Genomic DNA, 22203 nt, shown 5'->3' on the forward strand with positions numbered 1-22203 from the left:
CTCTTCCAGTTCTCAGACCTCTGGTTGATCGGGCTGTTTACAGGTCAACTTTAACTAAACAGACGAACCTAAGGAGCCATCTTCTCAACAGCCGACTCAACACTAGTAGCTGTCATTCCGACTGGACGTGGGAACCAACCAGGAAACTTAAAAGAAAATCAGAGATCGAGAGTGACCTCATACCCCACAGATCTAGGATGGGATACATGTGTATTGTAACCGCTCTCCAGAGAATCTATTGGGAAGTCACCCTTCACGTCTACAGCTGGAGGATAAAGGCAGAGATCAAATGAGGCTAGTGTGTGTCCAGGCAGGCCAGGCAGATGAGCAACACAGCACAGGCTCACAGAACTGGGAAACACTGGTCTTATTCAGGCCCCTCCAACCAGCAGCAAGAATAAACCCGGTCTTTAGGGTTTTGTTTAGTTTGAGACAGGGTCTTATTGCGTAGCCTTGGCTGGCCTAGAACTCATTACCTAGGCCGGGTTGGACTCAAACTCACAGAGATCCGCCCACTTCTGCCTCCAGAGTTCAGGAACTGAAGGCATGCACCACCACGCCCGTTGACATATTTTAAAAGGAATGCTGGAAATCCACGTGTGACGTGACATCTTAATTTTTATCCAGCAACTCAGTCCAAATCATCTTAAAAGTTTAACTCACACAAACCACGCCCACAAGCACTCACCAGTTTGCAATCACAACTTTTTTCAGTTCTGTCCTCTCCCATCGGCCCCACTTCCTCCCACATCCCAGGCCACTGATCCCTTTCCTTTCCCTTTTCAGCGGCCTCCATCACTGCAAGAGACGGAAACTGAGAGCCTCACATCACATCTTCATGTGATCCTGGCCGTCTCCCTGGAAGGGCCTCCAGGCCTGGGAATAATACAGGCCACGCGTTGTAACCTGAGGTCCCATGATGTCAGCAACTGGGTGGTTTGGGAAAATCGAAGAGAAAACCCAAAGTCAAGCTCATAGCTTCACACTGCTAAGATTTCACCAGGCGACGCCGATGTATCATCTCTGACAATCGGTTTGCGAGCTCTGCTCTAATCTAAACCGCTCCAGAATCTCCCCTCGCGCTTCTGTGTCTCCTGGCTGATCCATCTTTGGAGACACAGGTTGAATCAACTGTGGAGCTGGGCTGAGAACCGCTAAGATCGGCAGTGAACATAGACTAGATAGTCCTGACATGGCTGGCTCCCATTGCATCTTCAGAGCCCTGGATCGGAACTGAGGTGCCCACCACAGACACTGCCACCTCACCGGTGGTGGGCCTCTCACTGTGCTACCACTCCACCCCACCCCCACGCCACGCGGATTTCTCTGAATTTCTCTGACATTAACGACAGGCTTGAAACCCATAATCAGGAGAAAACCAATAACCAGGCCATCAAGTAGTACAGAAAAGGATGTGTGAGCAACCTCATCTCCATCATCTTGATTAAGTCTCTAGGATAACTCAATCACTACCACCACTATCACCCTCATTTAAAAAATGAGAGGGGAATCCTGAAACTCAGAGAAATTCAACAATTTGCCCCAAGTTCCCTAGACCATCAAATTGCAGTCTGGCGTGCAGATTAGCAGCTACACCTTACCATGCACCACCCACTGCCTGGAAGGAGCTAGAAACCTTATGCAAATGTCACAGAAGGAGGTCACCTAGTACTTCTAAGGGGCAGAAAAATAGCACCCGGACAGGCTGTCACAAATACACAGAATTTCTAGTCTGGAAGCTACACAGTCACTGAGGTGGAAAGTACCTAGGGGTAAGGTGAGTCTGTACCTGGGAAAAAAGAGAATGTCATTTGGGAAAGATGGAAAGAGGTGAGGGGTCAGACTGGGACGGTTCTGGGCACCTGGCAAAGGAATCCAGACTTTATTTGCAGGGAAGTGGGGACTCGCTGGAGAGCAAGCGTCTTACAAGATGTGAACAATTTTAAAGACAGTAAAATGTAAGATTCATGGAAGGGCCCAGATTGAACTAGGGCAGCCGCGTTGAGTATGGACAGGAACAACTGGACAGCTATTACATGGCCTCAGCTGACTCCAACACGGCTAATCATGCTCGCGTCTTTCTCCCGCACCCATGGACACTCAAGGTCGCTCCCATCTCACAATTCCTGCGCCCCAAGAATCTGCTCGACGGGCCTGCACACTTACAGCCAAATAACAGGCTAGGGGCAGTTGCCATGGCCCGATTACTGCTCCAAAGTGGGGACAGGTAAAAGAAAGAAAAGCAGAAAGATGGCAGGGTTTCGACTTAAAACGGATGGGTTGCGGGGTAGGAAAAGGAGGGATGAACTGTGGTATTGTAGGGATCCTAAATTTAGGGCTGGGAGAGCTGCCTGGCTAAGGTCACAATCCAGCAAGCATTTATTAACTAATCCCTGCATCGCTGGCATTGGAGGGGGAAAAGGTGAGCTGAGTATGGTAACAGATGCCAGGCTTAAGACCGCTGCTCCCCTCATCAATAGGCTTATCAGTTCAAGAAGCAAGGTAAAACTGCCCCGAAGCAGCAGAAGTTTAAGGATTCCAAAGTATCTTTCCATCTACCTACCTATCTGCTGAATTATAGTCAACCGCGGTACAGTAAGCCCTCTTGCTTCTGAAAGTCTTCCCCTAATTATTCAGACAGGGGATCCTTTCTCCTCATTAAGGGAGGAAGACACGTGGCTTACACAACCCCTCCTAATGGGTGGCCCTATCTTAAGCATCCTCAGGTCTCATGATCCTGTCTCATTTCTTCACGGTCTGAACACCTGGCATTTCTGAATGCATTCATCCATAGCCTGTTTCCTGGTGAGAATGGACACGGCAAAGGAGCCGGAACTTGATCTGATTAGTCGCTGCCTGCTACACAGCACCCGCTAAATTCACAGCACCCGGTTAAAAAAAAAAAATTTAAAAAACAGAAAACAAAAACGCCCTGTTAAGACTAATACTTCATCAAACTAGGCCGCTTTTCCGTTGCTTTCAGCCACACACTGAGAATTAAGTAACTGAACAGCAAAGTCATTTCAGTCATTTGAAGGCAGAGGTCGGGAGGCCATACCAGATCGGTGGCGAGACTTGCCAGTTTCTTATAGGGTGAGTTTTTTGACAATGAGGCCAGCCAGCTCAGGTTTTATTTCCGTTGCCCTTCTGACGTCAGAAAAAGCACGAGTTGCAGCACTGTTTCTTCTATCAAGGTGACAAATTACAGCCTTGCAGGCCCTGCGTTCCGCAAACCATACATTTATTTCCCCCTCTCTATAATATGATTTATAAGTTTAAAAAAAAACAACATGCGGAGGTGTCAAATCTTACAAATGCATACCGTTTCCTAGCGGTGGGTCGTTTCCTCTCTTCCACGCACAATACCGTCTATTCGTCTGAGACTAGTACGCGAGCCCCAAAGCCAGTGTGTTTTCCACCGATGGAACAGGCTAGCGAAAGCCCGGAACCACACCGCAGAGCGAGACACAAAGGGCTGGAGTAAGCACCACCTTCCTCGGCCCGAGGCAGCTCGTGAAAGGCAGTCCACGGCGTGACGCGCTTACCGCGAAATTCCTTTTGCCGCCATATGCACTCGTGTCTGGTGCGAGCACAGTTGGGCCGAAACCCAGAGGCGGGCGATACGCCGGCAACCGCGCGCTGTTCACTAGGGTGCGGAAGAGCCCCGCGCCCGGAGTCGGGCTGTCTGGTGGGTGAGGGCGAGCCACACGAGATCTCGGGAGCGTAATCCTCCCTGCGTGGAGCCGGCCAGTTGAAAAGCCTTTTGCCGCAATGTTTGGGGCCAGGTGCGGGGGAGGGGAGACCAGGGCACCCGGCTCCGGGTCCTGCGCAAGCAGTGGCCTTTTGTTCTCCCGCCCCAGTGGACCGGGCTCTCGCAAAGGAAGTAGCCTATCACCGGCTCTTCGTTCTGGAAAGAACCTCCAGGGCGGGAGAGGAAAGTGAGTCACTGCCAGCATCCTCCCACTAATCCCAGCCGAGACAGGGGCCGAGCCCGTGGGGGTGCAGCCAACGTGCACCTGTTTACGGCGCTGGGCAGCCGGGCTCCGAGACTCCCCTGCCCTGCCAGTCCCGAGATGTAGTCTGACTCAATCCTCGGTGTACCTCCTGTCCCTCGCACTGCATGCTTGGTCCCTAAACCTCGAAAATGGAACCAGATCTGGTGCCACACTCCACCACCATGAAAACAAGTCCAAAAAGTAAGTCACGGTGTGCGATGGTACAATCTGGGGTCCCTGCGTTCCGGGAAGGACACCGGACTCAACCTTCGTGAAAGGCAGCGCCGCGCTATGCCCGGGTCCAGGAGACTTGGAGGCTGTCCGCATTGCCGCCTTCCCTTCCCTCCACGCCGCCGCTCCCACTGCCCTCCGAACGCACCTTACCTCAAGAAATAAAAGGGAAAGGCGCCGCCAAAGTGTCCGCCCTTCCAGGCCGTCCCCGGCAGTTAGATGTCCTTTGTGTCAAGGTCTGGCTAGGGAAAAGGTGGCCCCTCGTCAGCAAGGCTGGGCGGGGAGGATCCGCGTGGCGGGTTTCGGAGGCCGGCCGGGTTGCCGGCGACCTTCAGGCAAAGTGGCGTGGCCGCAGCTCTCCCGGCTCTCCTCCTCCCGGGGCTGATTGCATCAGAGTTCCCCCCCACCCACACTCTGCCCGCCAACCTCACACTTACATCCACACGCCCGGCGCGGAGGGGCTCCAGCCTGACTCATTGGCTACCACGGGGCGCGTCGCCCTTTTTGCTTCTGCAGTTTGGGAGACAGGAGCGCGGCCTTTCAGACCATCATCCCTCCCTGCCCGTGCGCCCTCCGAGCTGAGCTGCTTGCGGCGGAACGATGTGGGTCACATGCCGCTGGTCGCTGCACCTTCGTGTTTCTCTCCCAGGCTGTAGGGCAGCGCGGCGACCCCGGTTGGCGGAGACCGAGCATTCAGAAAGCGCAGTGCGAGCGGATGCACGAGCTGCGCACAGATGCTGCCCGAGCAAGGAGGCTGCGCGCCGCCCAGCACCTGCCCGCGTCCTCCCGGGGGCTCAGCTGGGGCCACAGCTGCCGCACCCGCACCCTCGGGATTGGAGGTGGAGCGGATCCCTCGCCCAGGCGGTGGCAGGGGGGCTGTCTCTTGGGGTACGCCAGGGCCGCAGCGAGCGGAGTTGCATTGTGGGAAGGGTGCAGCGTGAGGGTAGCCCCGCGACCCTGAGGCGGGCTAAGGGACGCTGGGACACCTTTGGAAACCTGGTGTCCCGAGCCAGCGGGCTAAGGTGCCTCCCCTCCCACTACGACACCTGCAGTGCTCCTAAAACAGAGCTGGGGACCCCCTTGGGGCGCTGGGTGTGACAATGACCCAAGGGGTCTGCGCCAATGGCCCCGATGTCCCAACCACGTGACTCTACCCTTGGTGGGCCGGGGAAGGGGAACAGGGTGCCAGCCGCATCAATCTCGGGCTCCTCTTCCTGCCCTCCTCTTTGTCTGAGGTGCAGCCCCTTAACTGACTAGGCACTGGCAGGCACAGTCGCTTCTCCTTAAAATGGCGACAGGAAATCCCACCTGCGAGCCAGCCAATGAGACCACCACCACCACGGAGGAAGGAAGCCTGAGCAGGATGGAAAGCCTGAGCCCCACTCGCACGGAAGGATTCTGTTACCGGTTTGCTCAGAGATTCCCCAGTCTGACCATTAATAAATTTTAACAAAGAAGAGGCTTTTATTCAGATACTGGCTCCGGGTCGGGATTCCCGAACGCAGCACCGGGCCACCTCGGCCAGGGGTTTATAAAGGCAAAGAATACAAAGTTACAATTTGTTCTCCTGCAAGCTTGTTTACATAGATGCAGAACCAGCAGGGAAAAAAAAAATTAACCCTTAACAGCCCTGTTAAGCTATGACCTTTTAAGCTAGATTGACGGTCTAGTTTTGCTTCATACTTAAACACAGAGATTTTAAACTTTTAAACATAAAGTTAGCCATCAACATAACGTTAGCCATTACAGCTCCGTCTTTCTGTTCCATCAAAACAAGAAAACGGCGGTTGAATCATAATTTAAAAATGAGTCTACCTGGAGCTTTCCTAACGCGTGAGTCACGACTGGTTTGCAGTGGTTACAGATTTTCAGTTTTCACTGGAGAAATGAGAGGACAACCAAGATTTAAGCTCCTTAGTGACTAAAAGTCTTGCTCCCTTCCAATGGCAGTAAATGGTCGTGGTTAGTTTCTTGGCTTCCAGAGAAGCAACTGGGAGGCGTGTCCTTTAATATGCCTGAAAACTGAAAGGTCATTGCAAACAAAAGGGCAGCCCAGCCCAGAACAGGGCAGTTTCTTCTTGATACACAGCCTCTTTAACCTGCACCACTTTGATCCTGTTGCTGCTTCTTCATATTCAAAACTTAAGCATCACATTAATAGTCTGCAGGTTTAGACCAAAGTTCAAAGTGGTAGTTTTAAGTTACGGTTGTAGCTTTGAGGAAATTAGATTGAGTAGGTAAACTGAGGCTCAGCTCAATAAGCCTGTTGAAAGGTATACATTCATTGTTAAAGGAAGGTCGACACTCATTTGTGTCTCAGAGAATCTGATCTCAAGACTTTTAGCTCAGATTTTTTTTCACTCATTCATTTATATTTTAAAAATATAACTAAATAAAATCGAATAGGATAAAACAAAGCCCACCACTTTGGAGTTGGACAAGACAAACAGAAGGGAAAGAGCCCAAAGAAGGCACAGGAATCAGAGACCCTCTTGTTCACACTCAGGGATCGCACAAATCTTTACACTGGAAGCCGTAGTACATGTGCAGAGGTGTATCAGGCTTTTTCTTTTCATCCAAAACCAGCTCCCAAATCATGACACAGAGACTTAGTTTTGAATGCTCGGCCTAGTTTAGGCGCATTTCTGACTAGTTCTTTTAACTTAAATGAACCTATTTCTCTTTATCTACCCTTTGCCTTGGGGCCTTTTACCTTCCCTGCCTCTGTGTATCTTGCTTTCACTGCTTCTCTATGTCCGGCTGGCATCTGCCCGGGTTAGCTCAGATTTTAACTTGCCAGCTCCTGTACACAGTTACCCATTGCTGTCTGAATCCAATAGTTAGGAACCCAGCTCCTTCCATTCACCAGCTTCTGTGCTTGGCACTTCATATTTAATATTCACATTTCATCCTTTATACACTTCAATGGGGTATTAATTATCCTCTCAATAAACAAGAAGACAGATCCGAAGAGGTAAGATTGACCATATTGTCAAAAGTCAGGAAGTAGGTAGAGGTGGGGACTGGATTCCCACTCAGGTCTGGTTCAAGTCCATTAACAGACCTTAGAAGCAGGGTGCAATTAGATGTGGGTCTTCATACCCTCCGGGCATGTTAGTTGACACCTGCAACCTGGGGAGTGGGGGGGGGGGCATGGGTGTATATCAGTGTCAGTGCTCCAGAGAAAGACTGTTGCTGTGTAGAGACATCCTGGGGTTATGCGGAGGCACTGTTAAATGGTTATAGCAGAAGCTTCCCTTTTAAAGTCCTTTCAATAGGTCAGCAAGTTAGCCCAATTGCTGTAGTCTCGGGGCCTTCGAATGATGCCATGATGCTTCCCCACTCCCTGTGTGCTTACTAAGAAGCCAGCAACAGGACAATGCTATCCTAATCCCTGACTGGAGGGTTAAAGAATTTAGCCCAAGACCACACAGCAGCAATCGGCACGCCTAAGTCTTAGGCCCAGAGCCGGTTATCATCTATGTCTGAGTCTGAGAGGTTCCTGGATTCTGGGACAGCCCTGCTTACAGAACGAGGAGATGAGAGGGGTCCAGGCCACTGCATTTCAAATGAGAGCCTCTGTTTCCAGTTTTTTCTAGGCTCCAGGGGCCCATTTGCCCTGTGTTAGATTTATGAGCACCACCGGTACTGATGTTAGGATCTAACTTATTTACCTACCATTTCCTTTTGAGTATACTGTCCAAAATGGTACTAAAGTAGTTAGGGCACGTTGGTGGAATTTACCAAGCTGTCCTAACGGACAGAAAATAGAACTTCTTTGAAAAGACCAATTTCAGTTTCATAAGGAAACAACAGCAAAAACCAGGATGTCTGAAACTATCCTGAATAATAAAGGACTGCTGGGGGTCTCAGCTTCCCTGATTGTAAGTTATACTATGGAGCTGTACTAATAAAAACAGCATGGTATTGGCATAAAAAAGACTCACTGAAGACCTAGACAGAAGGTCACAACCTGTGGACACCTTATTTTTGACACAGAAGGACAAAAATACACACTGAAAGAAAGGCAGCATCTACAACAAATAGTACTGGTCAAACTGGATGAGTGCACAGAGGAGAATAAAAATAAATCTATATTTATCATCTTGTGCAAAGTCCAACACCAAATAGACCAAGGACCTTCCTCTGAGGCCAGATATACTGAATCTGCTAGCAGAGAACGTGGGGGAATGGTCTCGAACTCATTGGTCCAGGAAAAGATTTTCTGGACAGAACTCTGGTAGCACAGGCACTAAGAACAACTTTAATAAATACATGGGACTTCATGAAACTGCAAAGCTCTCTAAGGCAAAGGACACCATCATTTGGACAGAGAGGTAGGAGGTTACAGAGTGGAAAAAGATCTTTATCAGTTACACATTCAAGAGAAAGTTAGTTAATATCTAGCTTACATAAAGCCAGAACCAGGCATCAAAAAAAAAATAAAACCCAAATAACCTAATTAAAAATGGAGTACAGGGCTAGAGAGATGGCTCAGCACTTAGAAACACTGATTACTCTTCCAGAGGACCTGGGTACAATTCCCAGCACCCACATGGCAGCTCACAACTGCCTGTAACTCCAGTTCCAGGGGACTCAACACCTTCACACAAACACCAATGCACATAAACACTAATGCACATAAAATAAATAAGTAATTTTTCTGAGCAGAGAGTTCTCAAAGGATGAAACACAGATGGCTGAGAAACCCTTATGGAAATCTTCAATATCCTCAGCCACCAGGACATGCAAATGAGAACTACTTTGAGGTGTCATCTTACCCCGGTCAGACCGGCCAAGATCAACAACACAAATGACAGCTCATGCTGGCAAGGAGAGAAAGTGGAGAAAGGTGAACACTTATTCATTGCTGGTGAGGTGCAAGCTTGTGCAGTCACTATAAAACCCAGTGTGGCAGTTCCTCAGGATGCTGGAGATAGAACTACCTCTAGATCCCTCTGTACCATTCTTGGGCATCGTCCCAAAGGACTCTGCATTCTCATACAGAGACACTCGCTCAACTGCGTCCACTGCTTGCTCTGTTCATAGTAGCCTAGATGTCCACTAGTAGATGGGTGAATAATAAAGCTGGTCCATTGACACAATGAAATTTGTTTTCAAAAGTCACGAATTCTCAAGTAAATGGATGGAACTAGGGGGGGAAATCATGCTAAGTGAGATAACCCAGACACAAAAAGACAAGTATTATATGTATTCTCTTATATGTGTGTGTTAGCTTTTGATAGGCATACCTACCATCTGTACACCCACAGAGGTTAGATATTAAGTAAAGGACTAGGAGGAAGGGCAGGGGAAATAAATGTATAGTTATGGAGAGACCGGAACAAGAGGTTTAGATGAGGAAGGGGAGAGGAAGTGGGTAAGGAAGGGACAAATAACACTAAGAGCCGTTTGAGGGGTCATACAGGAACCTACTCCTTCAGAAGCATCTTAAAATATACATGCGACAGCTATTTTGGCTGTCAGCTCGACTACATCTGAAATTAACTAAAACCCCAAAATGGCGGGGCACACTGTCACACTGTTTAATTTTGCTTAATTAAATCATTTGAAGTAGGAAGGAAGATTCACTTTTGAACCAGATCTTAGAGGCAGGAAGACACATCTTTAATCCAGATCTTGTGGTAGCAAAACCCACCTCTAATCTGGGTTACACCCTCTGCTGGAAGCCTGTATAAAGGACCTGGAAGAAGGAAGCCTCACTCTTTGCCTGCTCACTCTTGCTCTCACTAGCAAGTCCAACCCTTCCACTGCATTGGAGCCCACTTCTCCAGGATTCCAGTGTATATTGAAGACCAGAAGAGACATCCACCCTTATACAGACTGAACAACTACTGGATTCTTGGGCTTTCTGTTCACAAGCAACCATTGTTGGATTAGCTGAACCATAGCCTATAAGTCATTCTAATAAATCATATATATATATATATACATATGTAGCATATATATGATTTATTATTAGTAATACTACTATTAATAGTAATATCTAATAAATTTATATAGAGAGAGATTGATTCTTTAAGTTCTGTTACTCTAGAGAACTCTGACTAATACATATATGTGAAAGAAATCTAAATGGTGTCACCGAATAGCAGGGGACACAATGCCCAACTAGCCATCCTCTACCACCAAGTAAACTTCCAGCGCCAAGAATGACGACATCAAGTGGAACTGTTGTTCAAAGGGCCCTGGACATCTCCAGACTTCTTAGGCTATTGCCAAGGCTATTGTTTGCTCTCCACAACCTACCTGATGGGGAGGCTCTATTGCTAAAGACAACTCTTATATTCCTCATGGAACATGGAGAAGTCAAGCGGACGCCTAACTGGAGTCCTCACCCCTACCGACTAGAGATCCAGCTGTAAGGCATTTCCTCAGTTAGTGATCAGTGGGAGAGGGCCCAGTCCATGGTGAATGGGGCCATCCCCTGGGTTTGTGGTCCTGGGTTCTATAAAAAAAGCAGCCTGAGCAAGAAATGTGAGACAAGCCAGTAAGTAGCTCCCGTCTATGGCCTCTATACCAGCTCCTTCCTCCAGAATCCTGCCCTGTTTGAGCTCCTGTCCTGGCTTCTTTCAGTGATGAACAGCAATATGGAAGTATAAACTGAATAAACTCTTTCCTCCCTAACTTGTTTTTTGTTTGTTTGTTTGTTTGTTTGGGGGTCATGGTGTTTGTACAGCAATAGAAACCCCGAGACAGGGACCCATCTGGAGACCACATGACTCTGTCTGCAAAGCACTTAAGAATACACTTAGTGTGATAAGTGCTCACTAAATGGCATTTGCCATTATTTTGTACATTTGCAAAAATAAGCAGGGGCCATGAATTTTCAATCCCCAAACTTTTAAGCACAAAGCATCCTATTGTGTCCGCCCTATACTGAGAAGACCGCTAAATTCTCTGCTCCGTTCAAATTCCTCCCACTGCGACAGCGAGAGGGTGGGTACTAAAGAAGATCTAGGCCTCCCCTTCATCATAAAAGCTCATCTTTAAGGTGAGAAAGGAAGTTCGGGATATTCGTGTGACGTGTGAATTGAACAGTAGAAGAGGTCCCTAATTTGAACATACCATCTGGCCTACAAATGTTGCTGTTATAAATTGATACAACTCTTTTGTGGACCCTTATTTCCCCAAGGGTTCGGTTGTTTTTTCAGTTTGTTTGCTTGGTTAGGTTTTTTTTTTTTGTAATATTTATTTATTTATGATGTATACAGCATTCCTTCCAGGTATGCCTGCAGGCCAGAAGAGGGCACCAGACTTCATTACAGATGGTTGTGAGTCACCATATGGTTGCTGGGAATTGAACTCGGGACCTTTGGAAGAGCAGGCAATGCTCTTACCCTCTGAGCCATCTCTCCAGCCCCCGGTTTTGGTTTTTGAGACAGGGTTTCTCTGTGTGGCACTGGCTGTCCTGGAACTCGTGGTGTAGGCTGGCCTCGAACTCAGGAATTCGCCTGCCTCGACCACCTGAGTGCTGAGAGGCCCCCACTCCAGCTGTTGTCTTGGCTCCACAGCATCCTTTCTCTGTGAACTTTTGAACGTTGCTTGGTTTCTCTGCATCTTGGTTTTCTCATATTTACAAAGGAAACGATATCAGTTACTCTGGCCGTCAGCTTTTGTCTCTGTGACAGACTACCTGAGAAAAACGACCTAAAGGAAGAGAGCTTGACTTCGGCTCATTGCTTCAGAGGTCTCAGTCGTAGAAATAGGTGACAACAAGCACGTGCATGTCTCAGTAGCTCACAGCGCATGTTAACTACTTAATAAATGATAACTCTTTTTGTAAAACAATTTGACCAAAAGTGGAGAAGCCTAGGCAGTGTGTGTGCCTCTTCTAAGTTTCTGGATCCTGGAAACTGTATATATAGACACATTCTCAGTGGACCAGAGGCTAAGAAGATGACAGGCTTTGGATTGAATCAAATAAAAGTAAAATGTATGTTTGATAAATATCCTTTTAGTGCTACAGCAAGAAATTCATAACTGACATGCAAATGAAATACTCAGGTGGTTGGCCTGGGGGAAGCTGGCTCCACACTTCCAGAAGCACTCAGAGATGCCTGGAGAGACAAGATGCTGGCCCAACTGTTCTCAGTCTTAACCCCATGTGGTCATTCCTACCTACCAGACTGGGATGCCAAAGTTAACACAGTATAGAGGACCAGAGAAGTGAAAGTGATTGCTGGAAAGTCCCAAAAGACATCCAGAAAAGTCACAATGCAGTTAAGAAATCTTGAAATCAAACAAGGAGAAAAGCAGGAGTATCTGGAACCAGTCACAAATGCACAACCTGGGTTCTTGGGACAGGATGCTCTGGGACTTCCCAGAATGCTGTGGCTGGGCTGCCCTGCACCAGGGGCTGTGTGAGGCTAAAGTTTTCCTGGGCAGAAATAAGGTTTAGAATTTTTGGTTGGAAGGGCAGCTTTGGGAATGGCTTCGTTTTGTCTTCTGTCTTTTCTGTTGTCTTTCTACACTGACTGGGTTTAAGGGAAAGGATCCTATTTATAACTTGTATAGAGTAACTGTATGAAAAATGAGCTTCCATTCTAAATGATTGTTCCTAAAATAAGAAATAAAGTAATTTTCAGTGTGCTTGATTTTGTATTTGAGGCATAAAAGTCTATTTCAAAACCACAATGGAGGTGATTTTAATGAGAAAGATATAAAATTGACGGTCTTCCAGGCTTCTATACTGGCAGTTATTTATACACACGTACTTCTAAAATAAAGCGTTCCAAGTTTTCATTCAAATATAACACGTTAGAATTGAATTTATTGTTCCTTTCTTCCTCCCAAACTCGCTTCGCCAATAAACCTCATTCTGGGAAATGACAGCATGCGGTCCCCAGCAGAGGAATCTTGGCTCACCGCCTTCACCATTGAGTTAATTCACTCTTTTAACTAACATTTACCAAATGCTAGGTGCTCTGTGACTTCTTCAGGGAGCTGGAGTTAAGCAGAGATTGACATTACTCAGAAGATCCCATCCGTGAATGCACGAACGAGAGGAGGAACAGAGAGACAAGCCTTGACCCAGAGGCCAGAGAAGGCTCCCCTGGGGACATGACCCTTGCTTGGACTCCACTCTAGCCTACGCTGAGGACCAGGTGCCAGATATGATCAAGTGAGCGTTTTTGAAGGAATGCTGCCAAAGCTGTCATTCTACCTCCTAGGTAGTTCTGATTTGTCTTTCTCCATGACAGCCTTTAATGCCATCTTGACAACTGTCAGCATGCGTTTCTATCAACTCAGTCTTGGGCAGATGCCCTCCAAAGAGTTCATATAACTCACTTCATCACTGAAAGTGTCTTGATTACATCTGCACATCCTAATGTGTACATGTATGTATATCGACAATAATGCATTTATATTTCTAGTTATCATGTACATTTGACATGTGTAAAAATTAAAAATTCAAATACCGTGATGTTGTGCTTTAGATTTATTTATTAAGATTTTACTCTAACACTATAATGTATTTCTAATTGTTAGTCAGAGTTTAACATTTCAGTGGGAAAAATTTAATTCAATATACTTCATTTAACAATAGAACAATACACAAGTCTAGTTCTAGATTTTGCTCATTTAGATTCCTGGGCTTAACGGCTGCCACACCTGGAAAGAGATCTCCCAGAGAGACACATTGACCTAAGAAAGACCATGCCAATAGGTTTCAAGCTTTGAGACCCCAAATGGAGACTTCTCCTAGTTTCTGAATATATGTTTTTATTTTTAGTCAACAAATATACACTCATATGAGAGGAATATTAAGGGGAATCTTGTTTCTTAATTCTGAATTTGTTCTAATAGATATCTTGTCCTCTATGAGTGAACAGACGTTGTCTTGTCTCTCATGCCCAAAACTGTGCCACCAAAGGGCTCCTGGAAGGTTGCAAGCTGACTCTGCTGTTCTTTGCTCCCTTGAGCTCATGTCATCTTCCAAAGCAAGATTTCCTCAGAGCAATATAAAAATCTGGTTGCCCACCTTGATGGGAGGTAAAACTACATAAATCAGACAATCTAATGTATAAAATCACTTACCTCCAAACAAAGACACTAAAGCACATCTAAACACAGTGAACAGGGATGAGCCAACAAAATGTCATTTCATTCTTTGCTCCTTCCTCAAGATCCTTTGAGTGTTATAATAACCTTTCGATGTGTGGGCCAAGGGAAGACAACCATCAAGCTAATAATGAAGGGTCCTGGCATATTTTCCTTGTAGTACGCCTTTTGACTCCTTCTTAGTATTCCATGAAGGTCTTTGAGATGGACTCTATCTGCTTGCTCTTGACCTCCACAGCAGCTTAGAGACTGGTAAACCTCAATTGGGTTGTGTACTTCAAGAGGAACTTGGTAAACGGAAGCTGAGTGGATGAGCAATTCAAATATCTTCACAGGTATGTAGCTCTAATTCTTTTTATACTTATTAATGTTTCAGGTTTTTCAAAAGACAAGAAAACACACCGATTATCAAATTTACATTTATCATAGTTCTCAAAGTTTAGTTGTCTGTATAGGCAAGTCAAATAGCTCTTTTGGGAACTGCTGATTTTTTGTTTTTTGTTTTGTTTTGTTTTGTTTTTACTCTTTGCTCTTTGAGAATCCACCACTCAGTTCCCAAATAAATACACAAAGACTTATTCTTACTTATGAATGCCTAACCTTTGCTTGGCCTATTTCTAGCCAGTTTTTCTTAACTAATTATCCTGCCCACCTTTTGCCCCTGGGCTTTTTTCCTTTCTCTAGTCTATATACCTTGCTTTCTATCTTACTCAGCAGCTGTCTGTGTGACTGAGTGACTGGCCCCTGGAGTCCTCCTCACCTTCTCCTTTTCTCGTTCCTCCTCATCTCTTCTTTTCCTCCTTTTATTTATTCTCTCTGCCTGACAGCCTGTCTATCCCTCTCCTGCCTTAGCTATTGGCCGTTCAGCTCTTTATTAGAACAATCAGGTGTTTTAGGCAGGCAAAGTAACACAACTTCACAGAGTTAAACCAATGCAGCCTAAAAGAATGCAACACATCTGCACCATTAAACAAATGTCCCACAGCATAAAAGAGTGTAACACATCTTTAACTAATATTCCACAGCAAGGAACTGTAATTATTATTTCTTGGAATCTTGTGTGACTAAAATATACTTTTTAAAAATTAAAAGTACCTGTTGCATGCTAGATTTTGTTTTGCTTTTTTTGTTTTGTTTTGTTTTGCTTTTCAAGATAGGGCTTCCCAGTAGCTATGAAGCCAATCCTAGAACATGCTCTGTGTAGGCCCATATTTCTATATGGCATGGCAACCATCAAGCCGTAGGCCACACCTGAGCTGGGTCACGTATCAGCCAGGCAGGCTGTCGCTAACCTAACAAAAGGTCAGGATGTTTTGCTCCTTTCTTTGTAATAGCATACAGAGCAGACAGGTCATTGTGAACATGACAAAAGGCCATTCACCTGGTTACCTAGGAGACAGAATGCTAATGCATATTACCTTCAGTTAAGTTATGGTATTAAGACTGTTTGGAGAATAAACGGAGGAATTCTTCAGGATGTAAACTCAGTACTTCATGAAGGACCACTGAAAATTTCCCTCCCGATAAAGCCATGTGAGTGGTGTCTTTATTCCCGTGCCTCCATGCCAGTCCAGAGAGCGAGAGAGAGTTTATGTTGGGGTCTGGTCAAGAGAAATAATTTATGGTTCGGGCTAGCACCAGACCCCGACAGCTTTGTAGACCAGGCTGGCCTCAAACTCACAGAGATCCACCTGCCTCTGCCTCCCGAGTGCTGGGATTAAAGGCCTGCATCACCACTGCCCAGGAAGATTATTTTTAATAAGAAACCTCAAATCTCAACCTGTGTTTAAAAAGTAGTATATGTAGTTTACCAGTTTTTTAGTATATAAAATTTTCCTGTAAACCCAGGCCTTCACCATCCAACAGTCACTTCTAGTGGGAAATGTGGCTGTTTTGCTTCTGCCAGCATTCTCTAAGTCAAAATGTCAATAGGAAATGAGCATTTGTAAATGAAGTCTAATTAACTGCTGTGCCTTAGAAGAGGAATTGCATGTTAATGTCCTGCTGTCTCTGCTTGCCCTTACAGTGCTTAGCATTTAGCCAAAATCCTGGGGCTCAGGTATGAACCACTTAGCAATATCAATTTAATAATGAGCTCAACACCTTGCTTCTGTATTCAATGTTCTTATTTAACAAAGAACTGTATTGTTTTTCCATCCTCTGTGCTAGAAAGGGACAGACTGTCAGAACCTGCCGTCTGACCACTCCACAACCATTCCCTTCAGTCTGGAATGTGTTCCAACTCCCCTCTTTTGCAGTATTCTTCATTTGATAATTATCTCCCCAGAACATTTCCCTTTGCATTTACTTTCTTTTTATAATATTTTGTGTGTGCGCGCGCGTGTGTGCACGCGCGTGTGTGTGCGTGCACCTGCTGTATGTGCATGCCAGAGAAGGCCAGAAGAGGGCATCAGATTCCTGGAGCTGGAGTTTCCATGTGGTTGTGAGCTACTCAGTGTGGGTGCTGAGAATCAAACTCAAACCCTCTGCAGCTCCTGCATTTTTGTTTTCTTTTACTTCACTCCCTGTATCCTCTTCTCCAACAATCGTGAAGTAATCAAATCATTTCATCATTAAAGCAAGGAAGGAAGGAGGGAGAAAAGAAAAGGAGAAGGAAGGGGAGTGGCCTTGGTATTTGTGCTTCCCTTCAGCTCTCCTTTCTTCTGCTGAAGAGCAAAGTCTCAGAGAACAGCCAGCAGTGCTTGCTTTTGTTTCTTTGCCTCCCTTTCCGTTGTTCAAACAGGTATACACTTAGAAAACTTGCTCACTGTAGAAAATGTACAAAAAGAAAAAAGCCAAACTATGCAAACTTCATAGCCCACACGCAACTGCTGCTGATAGTAATTCGCTTTGTACGGGCACTTACTTTTTGACACTAAGAATAGCATCCAGTTTTGAATACAAATGTACTATTAAGTTATGATCATTTACCTACATAATTGAAAATTCCTTTTCCAGCACTCATGAGATAGAGGCAGGGAGAATTATGAACTTGAGGCAATCCCGGGCTGTGTAATCAGACTCCATCTAAAAATTCCTCAAAATATATAAATGCTGATAGATAGAAGGTGCTCACATTGTTGTATAATAGCCCTCACTAGCATCACACTTCTGTTATTTTGTGTATGTGTATGACTCTTTGTCCTAATATCTAAAAGTAGAAATTCAGGGTTAAAATATACGATCATTTAAATATGTATGGTACATTGATGTGGGATGCCCTTCTGTATATGTGTTGCCTTTATTGGTTAATGAGTAAAACTGTTTTGGCCAATGGCTTAGCAGAGTAAAGTCAGGTGGGAAATTGGAGTCAGAGAGATGCCATGTAGCTGCCAAAGGAGACAGAAGCTGGAAACTTACCAGTAGGCCACAGCCTCATGGTGATAATTTAAGATGTAAGAGCTAGTCAGACATTGGCCAAACAGTGATGTAATCAATATAGTTTCTGTATGATTATTTGGGTTTGGAGGCCAGGAAACCAATGTGCATCCTCCGTTTACATAATGATGTGCCCTGTCTGGGGCATGGATCCATAGAAGACCTAAAAAGGCTTAAGAAAAATGGGGGATTCTAGACCCACAAAAACAGGAGCCAAGTGCGGCTTCTTGGTAGCCACATTTTTTCCCAGATAGGCTTGGTTTGCTGGCTGCAAGCAGAGGCGTGGCTTCTTTAAGAGATGGTTTTCTGGTTTATACTGGCACGAACAGCTCTGGCTCTTTTATGAGGTCTGGCTATGGAGCACTTAAATGGGGTCTTTGAGCAGAGGGTTACAAGTTGCTTAGTGGTGACCCAGACCTGCTGTGTCCCTGAAGCTGGGGCAGTGAGCTATCACAGAGGTGGTGAACGTTCCTCCGCCATCTTGGATGGATGGGAGCAAACGGCAGGGCTGCGGAGTTGGTCCTAGTCATGCCCGCTTAGCATTTAAAATAAACAAAAGATGCTCCTGGTCAGAAAAATTTTAAAGATACACAATAAAGACAGATTTAGACAAAAGTAAACCTCTAAATGGGTCATAGTGTGTTTAAAAAATGTACATGGGCTTGGGAGAGAGAAGAAGAAGAGTACAAACAATCAGATTAAAGAAGAAAAGATAATGAAAAATATTAAAAAGTAATAGGGTTAAGGAAGTAAGTCATGGAAAGATGGAATATACAGAGAGTCTGGATTATGTATATTATTGTGCTTTCTTTGAATTTTTTGACTGCAGAGAAACATTTGATTCTGGGGACTGCTAAGCTAAACCAACATAAAGATATGTTGACTTCAAAATTTAAGTCTAAGGATATGTTACTTTGGAAAAGAAGTTCTGCTTTTTTTTCCACAGAGAATGAAAACCTGGGCATTCCTTCCAGGCTAATGTGGTTTGATGAAACAAGATCCCCTGAAAGGTCTCCGTAAACACTAAAACTACTTCATCCAACAAACAGCAGGAAGTAGTTTGGAGAAAACAACACCCAGATTCCAAAAATGATTGTTCATAAATGTTTGTTTTCATTTTAAGGGAACTATGATATAGAAATGAATACTTTAGATTGGTACGTATTTCGACTTATTGATACAGATTTAAGGTCAATTTTGTTATATGTATACCTCTACTTTTGTTTAAGGTACTATGTTTATACAATTCATTTAAAAATGTAATGTATGATTCAAAATTACAGATTAGTAGTAATTTATAATAGTCAAATGTGTCGTCAAGTTAGTTAAGTTTTCTAGATATACAGAGATATAGTTAAGTTAGATAGTTACTCTTCAACACTACAGAACATGGCATATGAAAGGTTTTAAGAACTTCGACAGTGAGACCTGTCTGCTCCAGGCAGCACCAATTACTTCAGAGAGGTTGATGGGTGTTGAAAAAAACCTCATTATGAAATTTGCCTTCAATGTGACAAGGCTAGCCATTAGGGAAAGAAACTGCTTGATGGTCTGCTGTATGAACTGGACATGCAGGACCCACAGAAAAGTGATGCTGAACTTTCCAAAGGACAGGATGGCCCTTCAGCATTCCTACTTCACAGAATAAACTGCCAGACATTCTGCAGGATGCAGAAAAAGACAACTGACGAACTTTGACAGTTTAAGGTAGAACAAATCTTCACATTTTCTGCTTCCCTGAAAGGTCTGCCAGATATTATGAGCCTTCAGGCTGAAGATGGATGCCCCAACATTACAGAAGAACTTTGGGTGACTATTCAGGCAGTGAGCTGTCTCTGTCAATTCTAGAGTTTTGGAAGTTGTTTGCAATGCACTTCCTGTTTACTTCGGTGATATTATATCCTTCTGGAGTCTTTGAAGAGTTGAAAACGGAGAGCGATAGTTATAGTTCTCCTTAGTTATGATAAAAGATAAATTAGATACAAAACTTTAGACTCACAAAGATAGGATAAATGATATTTTCCTTAATTTGTCAAATGTAAATGGACTAAATATTGCAACTCTAATTCTTCCTTGATAGTTGTTTTCTATATGTCATTTTATTATGTTGAAGTTAAAACCTTCCTTTTTAATAGACAAAAAAGGGATGATGATGTGGGATGCCCTTCTGTATATGTGTTGCTTTTATTAGTTAATGAATAAAGCTGCTTTGACCTATGGCAGGGCAAAATATAGCTAGGCTGGAAGAGATAGAGAGTAGGTGGAGTCGAAGAGATGCCCTGTAGCTGCTGAAGGAGAAAGATGCCAGAACCTTACCAGTAGGCCACAGCCTTGTGGTGATCATAGATGAACAGAAATGGGTTAATTTCAGATGTAAGAGCTAGCTAGAAATATGCCTGAGTCATTGACCAAACCGTGTTGTAATCAATATAGTTTTTGTGTGATTGTTTGGGTTTGGGCATCCAGGAAACCAATGTGCAGTCTCTATTTACAATACATTTTTCTGGGAAAATCGTAAAGAAATCCTAACAAGTGATACAGATGGCGTTGTGAAGGTGTTTTGCAAGTATTCTAAATTTGCTCATTTTCATTAACTTTGTACTTGAAAGAGTTTTGACGTTTAATTTTGATTTCTTTTGTTGTTGGCTTTCTTGAACTTTAAAATTTTGACTTTTAGGTCTTACATTAATTGTATCTTCAAGTGATTTGCTCATTTTCTCTTCTGTAAGATCCATTTATGTTTATTACTTATGTGTAAATGTTATATGTAACCACATTGCTGTTTTAGTTTTCTTCTTATGTTCAAATTTTTAAAAGATGGAGGAAGGGTTTTTTTGTTTGTTTTGCTTTTGATTTTTTTGTTTTATTTGTTTTGTGGGGAGTTTTGAGATGAGGTCTTGCTGTATCTCCCAGGCTGGATTTGAACTCACCTCCTCCTACCTCAGCCTTCTACATGTTGAAATTAAAAGCTTACATGCATTGTGTGGTGTGGTTTGGATGTGAAATGTCTTGTATTGGCTCACATGTTTGAACCCTTGACCCGAAGCTGATGTCTCTGTATGGCAAGGCTGTGGGAACTCTAGGAGGTGGAGCCTAGATGGGGGAAGCCAATGGCTCAGACCTTGAGGCTACTTTCTGTTCACCTTCATGCAGAAGCAACAAGGCCACCAGCCTTCTGTTCCTGCTGCCACACCTTCCCTGCCTGCTGCCATGTCTCTCCTACTGTCACCGTATCTATCTGTAACTCTGAACTAAAATAGCTTTTCTCCCTGAAAAACAAGGCTTACATGCTTTATGACAATGAACTACTGACTTTTTTTCAGATGTATACTAGTAAAATATTCATCAGAAGTTGGTTTTAGTTTTTCATTCTTTACTTTTTATTTTCTTTTATGTGTATGAGTGTCTTGCCTGCATCTATATCTGTGCTCAGCGGTGGCGCCTTCCCTATTGCGGTTTGCCTTTTAGAAGAGTTCTCCTGATCCAGCTCTCCTGCCCACTGCTAGCTAACCTTTTATCATCCACACTAGTTTATTAATTATGCCTTTATTAATTTACCTATGTAAAACTGTGTTTAATGTCAACTAGGGCATATTATTTAACTATTCTTGTCTGTTTAATATTCCAAATAGATTTAGAAACATTACTAAGCCAGTACAACAACAACAACAAAAAACCTGGAATTGAGCTTTTGTTATACCTGTAAATCATTTTAAATACACACAGAAAACATTTACAACAAAACATATAAAACACTAAAATCTCTGTATCAAAAAATGTAGTTGCATTCTATCTGTTTTTCTAAAAGTACAAACTTTGCTGATAGAGTCATGGAGCTAAATGTAGTTCACTTCTGATATTAATTCATCTTAAGTATTTTCATTTGTTTTTATTTTTTTCTTTGTTTTGTTTTAGTTTTTTGAGTCAAGGACTTTTCAGTATGCGAGTGTTTGTCTGGTGCCTTTGGAGGCCAGAAGAGAGGGTTGTCTCCCCTGGAACTGAAGTTACAGACAGTTGCCATGTGGATACTAGGAATCAAACCTATGTCCTCTGCAAAAACAGCAAGTCTTCCTAACCATGGAGACATCTCCAACCCCCAATCCCATATTATTTATTAAAATGGTATAATAAAAAGAATACAAGAAGACAGGGGTAAAGCACTTGCTTAGCATTTACAAGGATATCAAGAAAAGAGAGAGAGAGGAAGAGGAGGAGAGAGGAATAAGGGAGGGGAGAGGAGAGGGAAGAGCAGAGGGAGAAGAGAGAAAAGAGGGGCTAAAGTACACCAGGTGCTGAACAGCGAACAATGGTTGCTGCTAAGTCTTCCATGATAAGAAAAGTAGCTACATTTTCCCTTCTTTCTTTATAAAACTGAATTGGAGCACAGGGGAGGGAGCAAGTAGGGGTTGAAGGAGGAAAAGAATGAGGGGTGTGTGTGCTGGGGACCGTGCCATCTCTTGGTCATGATGACTGGGTGTTTGTTTTGCCTTCATAACCATCTTTGAGACCAATA

At 44.3% G+C, this 22203-nt stretch overlaps 2 protein-coding genes across 7 annotated transcripts in view; one reads left to right on the forward strand and one right to left on the reverse strand.

Annotated features, from left to right (window-relative positions):
- Positions 1 to 22203, reverse strand: part of Slc38a1 (solute carrier family 38 member 1) — a 99139-nt gene that overhangs the window by 74070 nt on the left and 2866 nt on the right. Inside the window, exon 1 of one of the 6 annotated variants that reach the window (XM_087899211.1) lies at positions 6042 to 6180. The exons of 1 other annotated variant lie outside the window; for it this stretch is intronic. The gene's annotated coding sequence lies outside the window, so the exon portion shown is untranslated. Of the gene's footprint in view, positions 1 to 3322; positions 3598 to 4374; positions 4571 to 4663; positions 4879 to 6041; positions 6181 to 22203 lie in introns of those variants that run through there. 4 more of the 6 variants (XM_087899210.1, XM_087899206.1, XM_087899209.1 and 1 more) reach the window with 4 other exon arrangements.
- Positions 3836 to 5683, forward strand: LOC146891022 (uncharacterized). Its single transcript, XM_085678765.2, has 2 exons — positions 3836 to 4196; positions 4876 to 5683. The coding sequence occupies exons 1-2, from the start codon at positions 4145 to 4147 to the stop codon at positions 5322 to 5324; spliced, it is 501 nt and encodes a 166-aa protein (XP_085534891.2). The 5' UTR covers positions 3836 to 4144; the 3' UTR covers positions 5325 to 5683.

Source organism: Myodes glareolus, chromosome 19, assembly GCF_982192425.1.
Source record: "Myodes glareolus chromosome 19, mMyoGla1.1, whole genome shotgun sequence".
NCBI classification, from domain to species: Eukaryota; Metazoa; Chordata; class Mammalia; order Rodentia; family Cricetidae; genus Myodes; species Myodes glareolus.

What these genes read in the sequence shown, in the direction of transcription:
- LOC146891022 (XM_085678765.2), top strand. Translation starts at nt 4,145, where the DNA reads ATGGAACCAGATCTGGTGCCACACTCCACCACCATGAAAACAAGTCCA. An exon ending in CATGAAAACAAGTCCAAAAA is followed by an intron (nt 4,197 to 4,875) that starts GTAAGTCACGGT and finishes TTTCTCTCCCAG; the next exon opens with GCTGTAGGGCAGCGCGGCGA.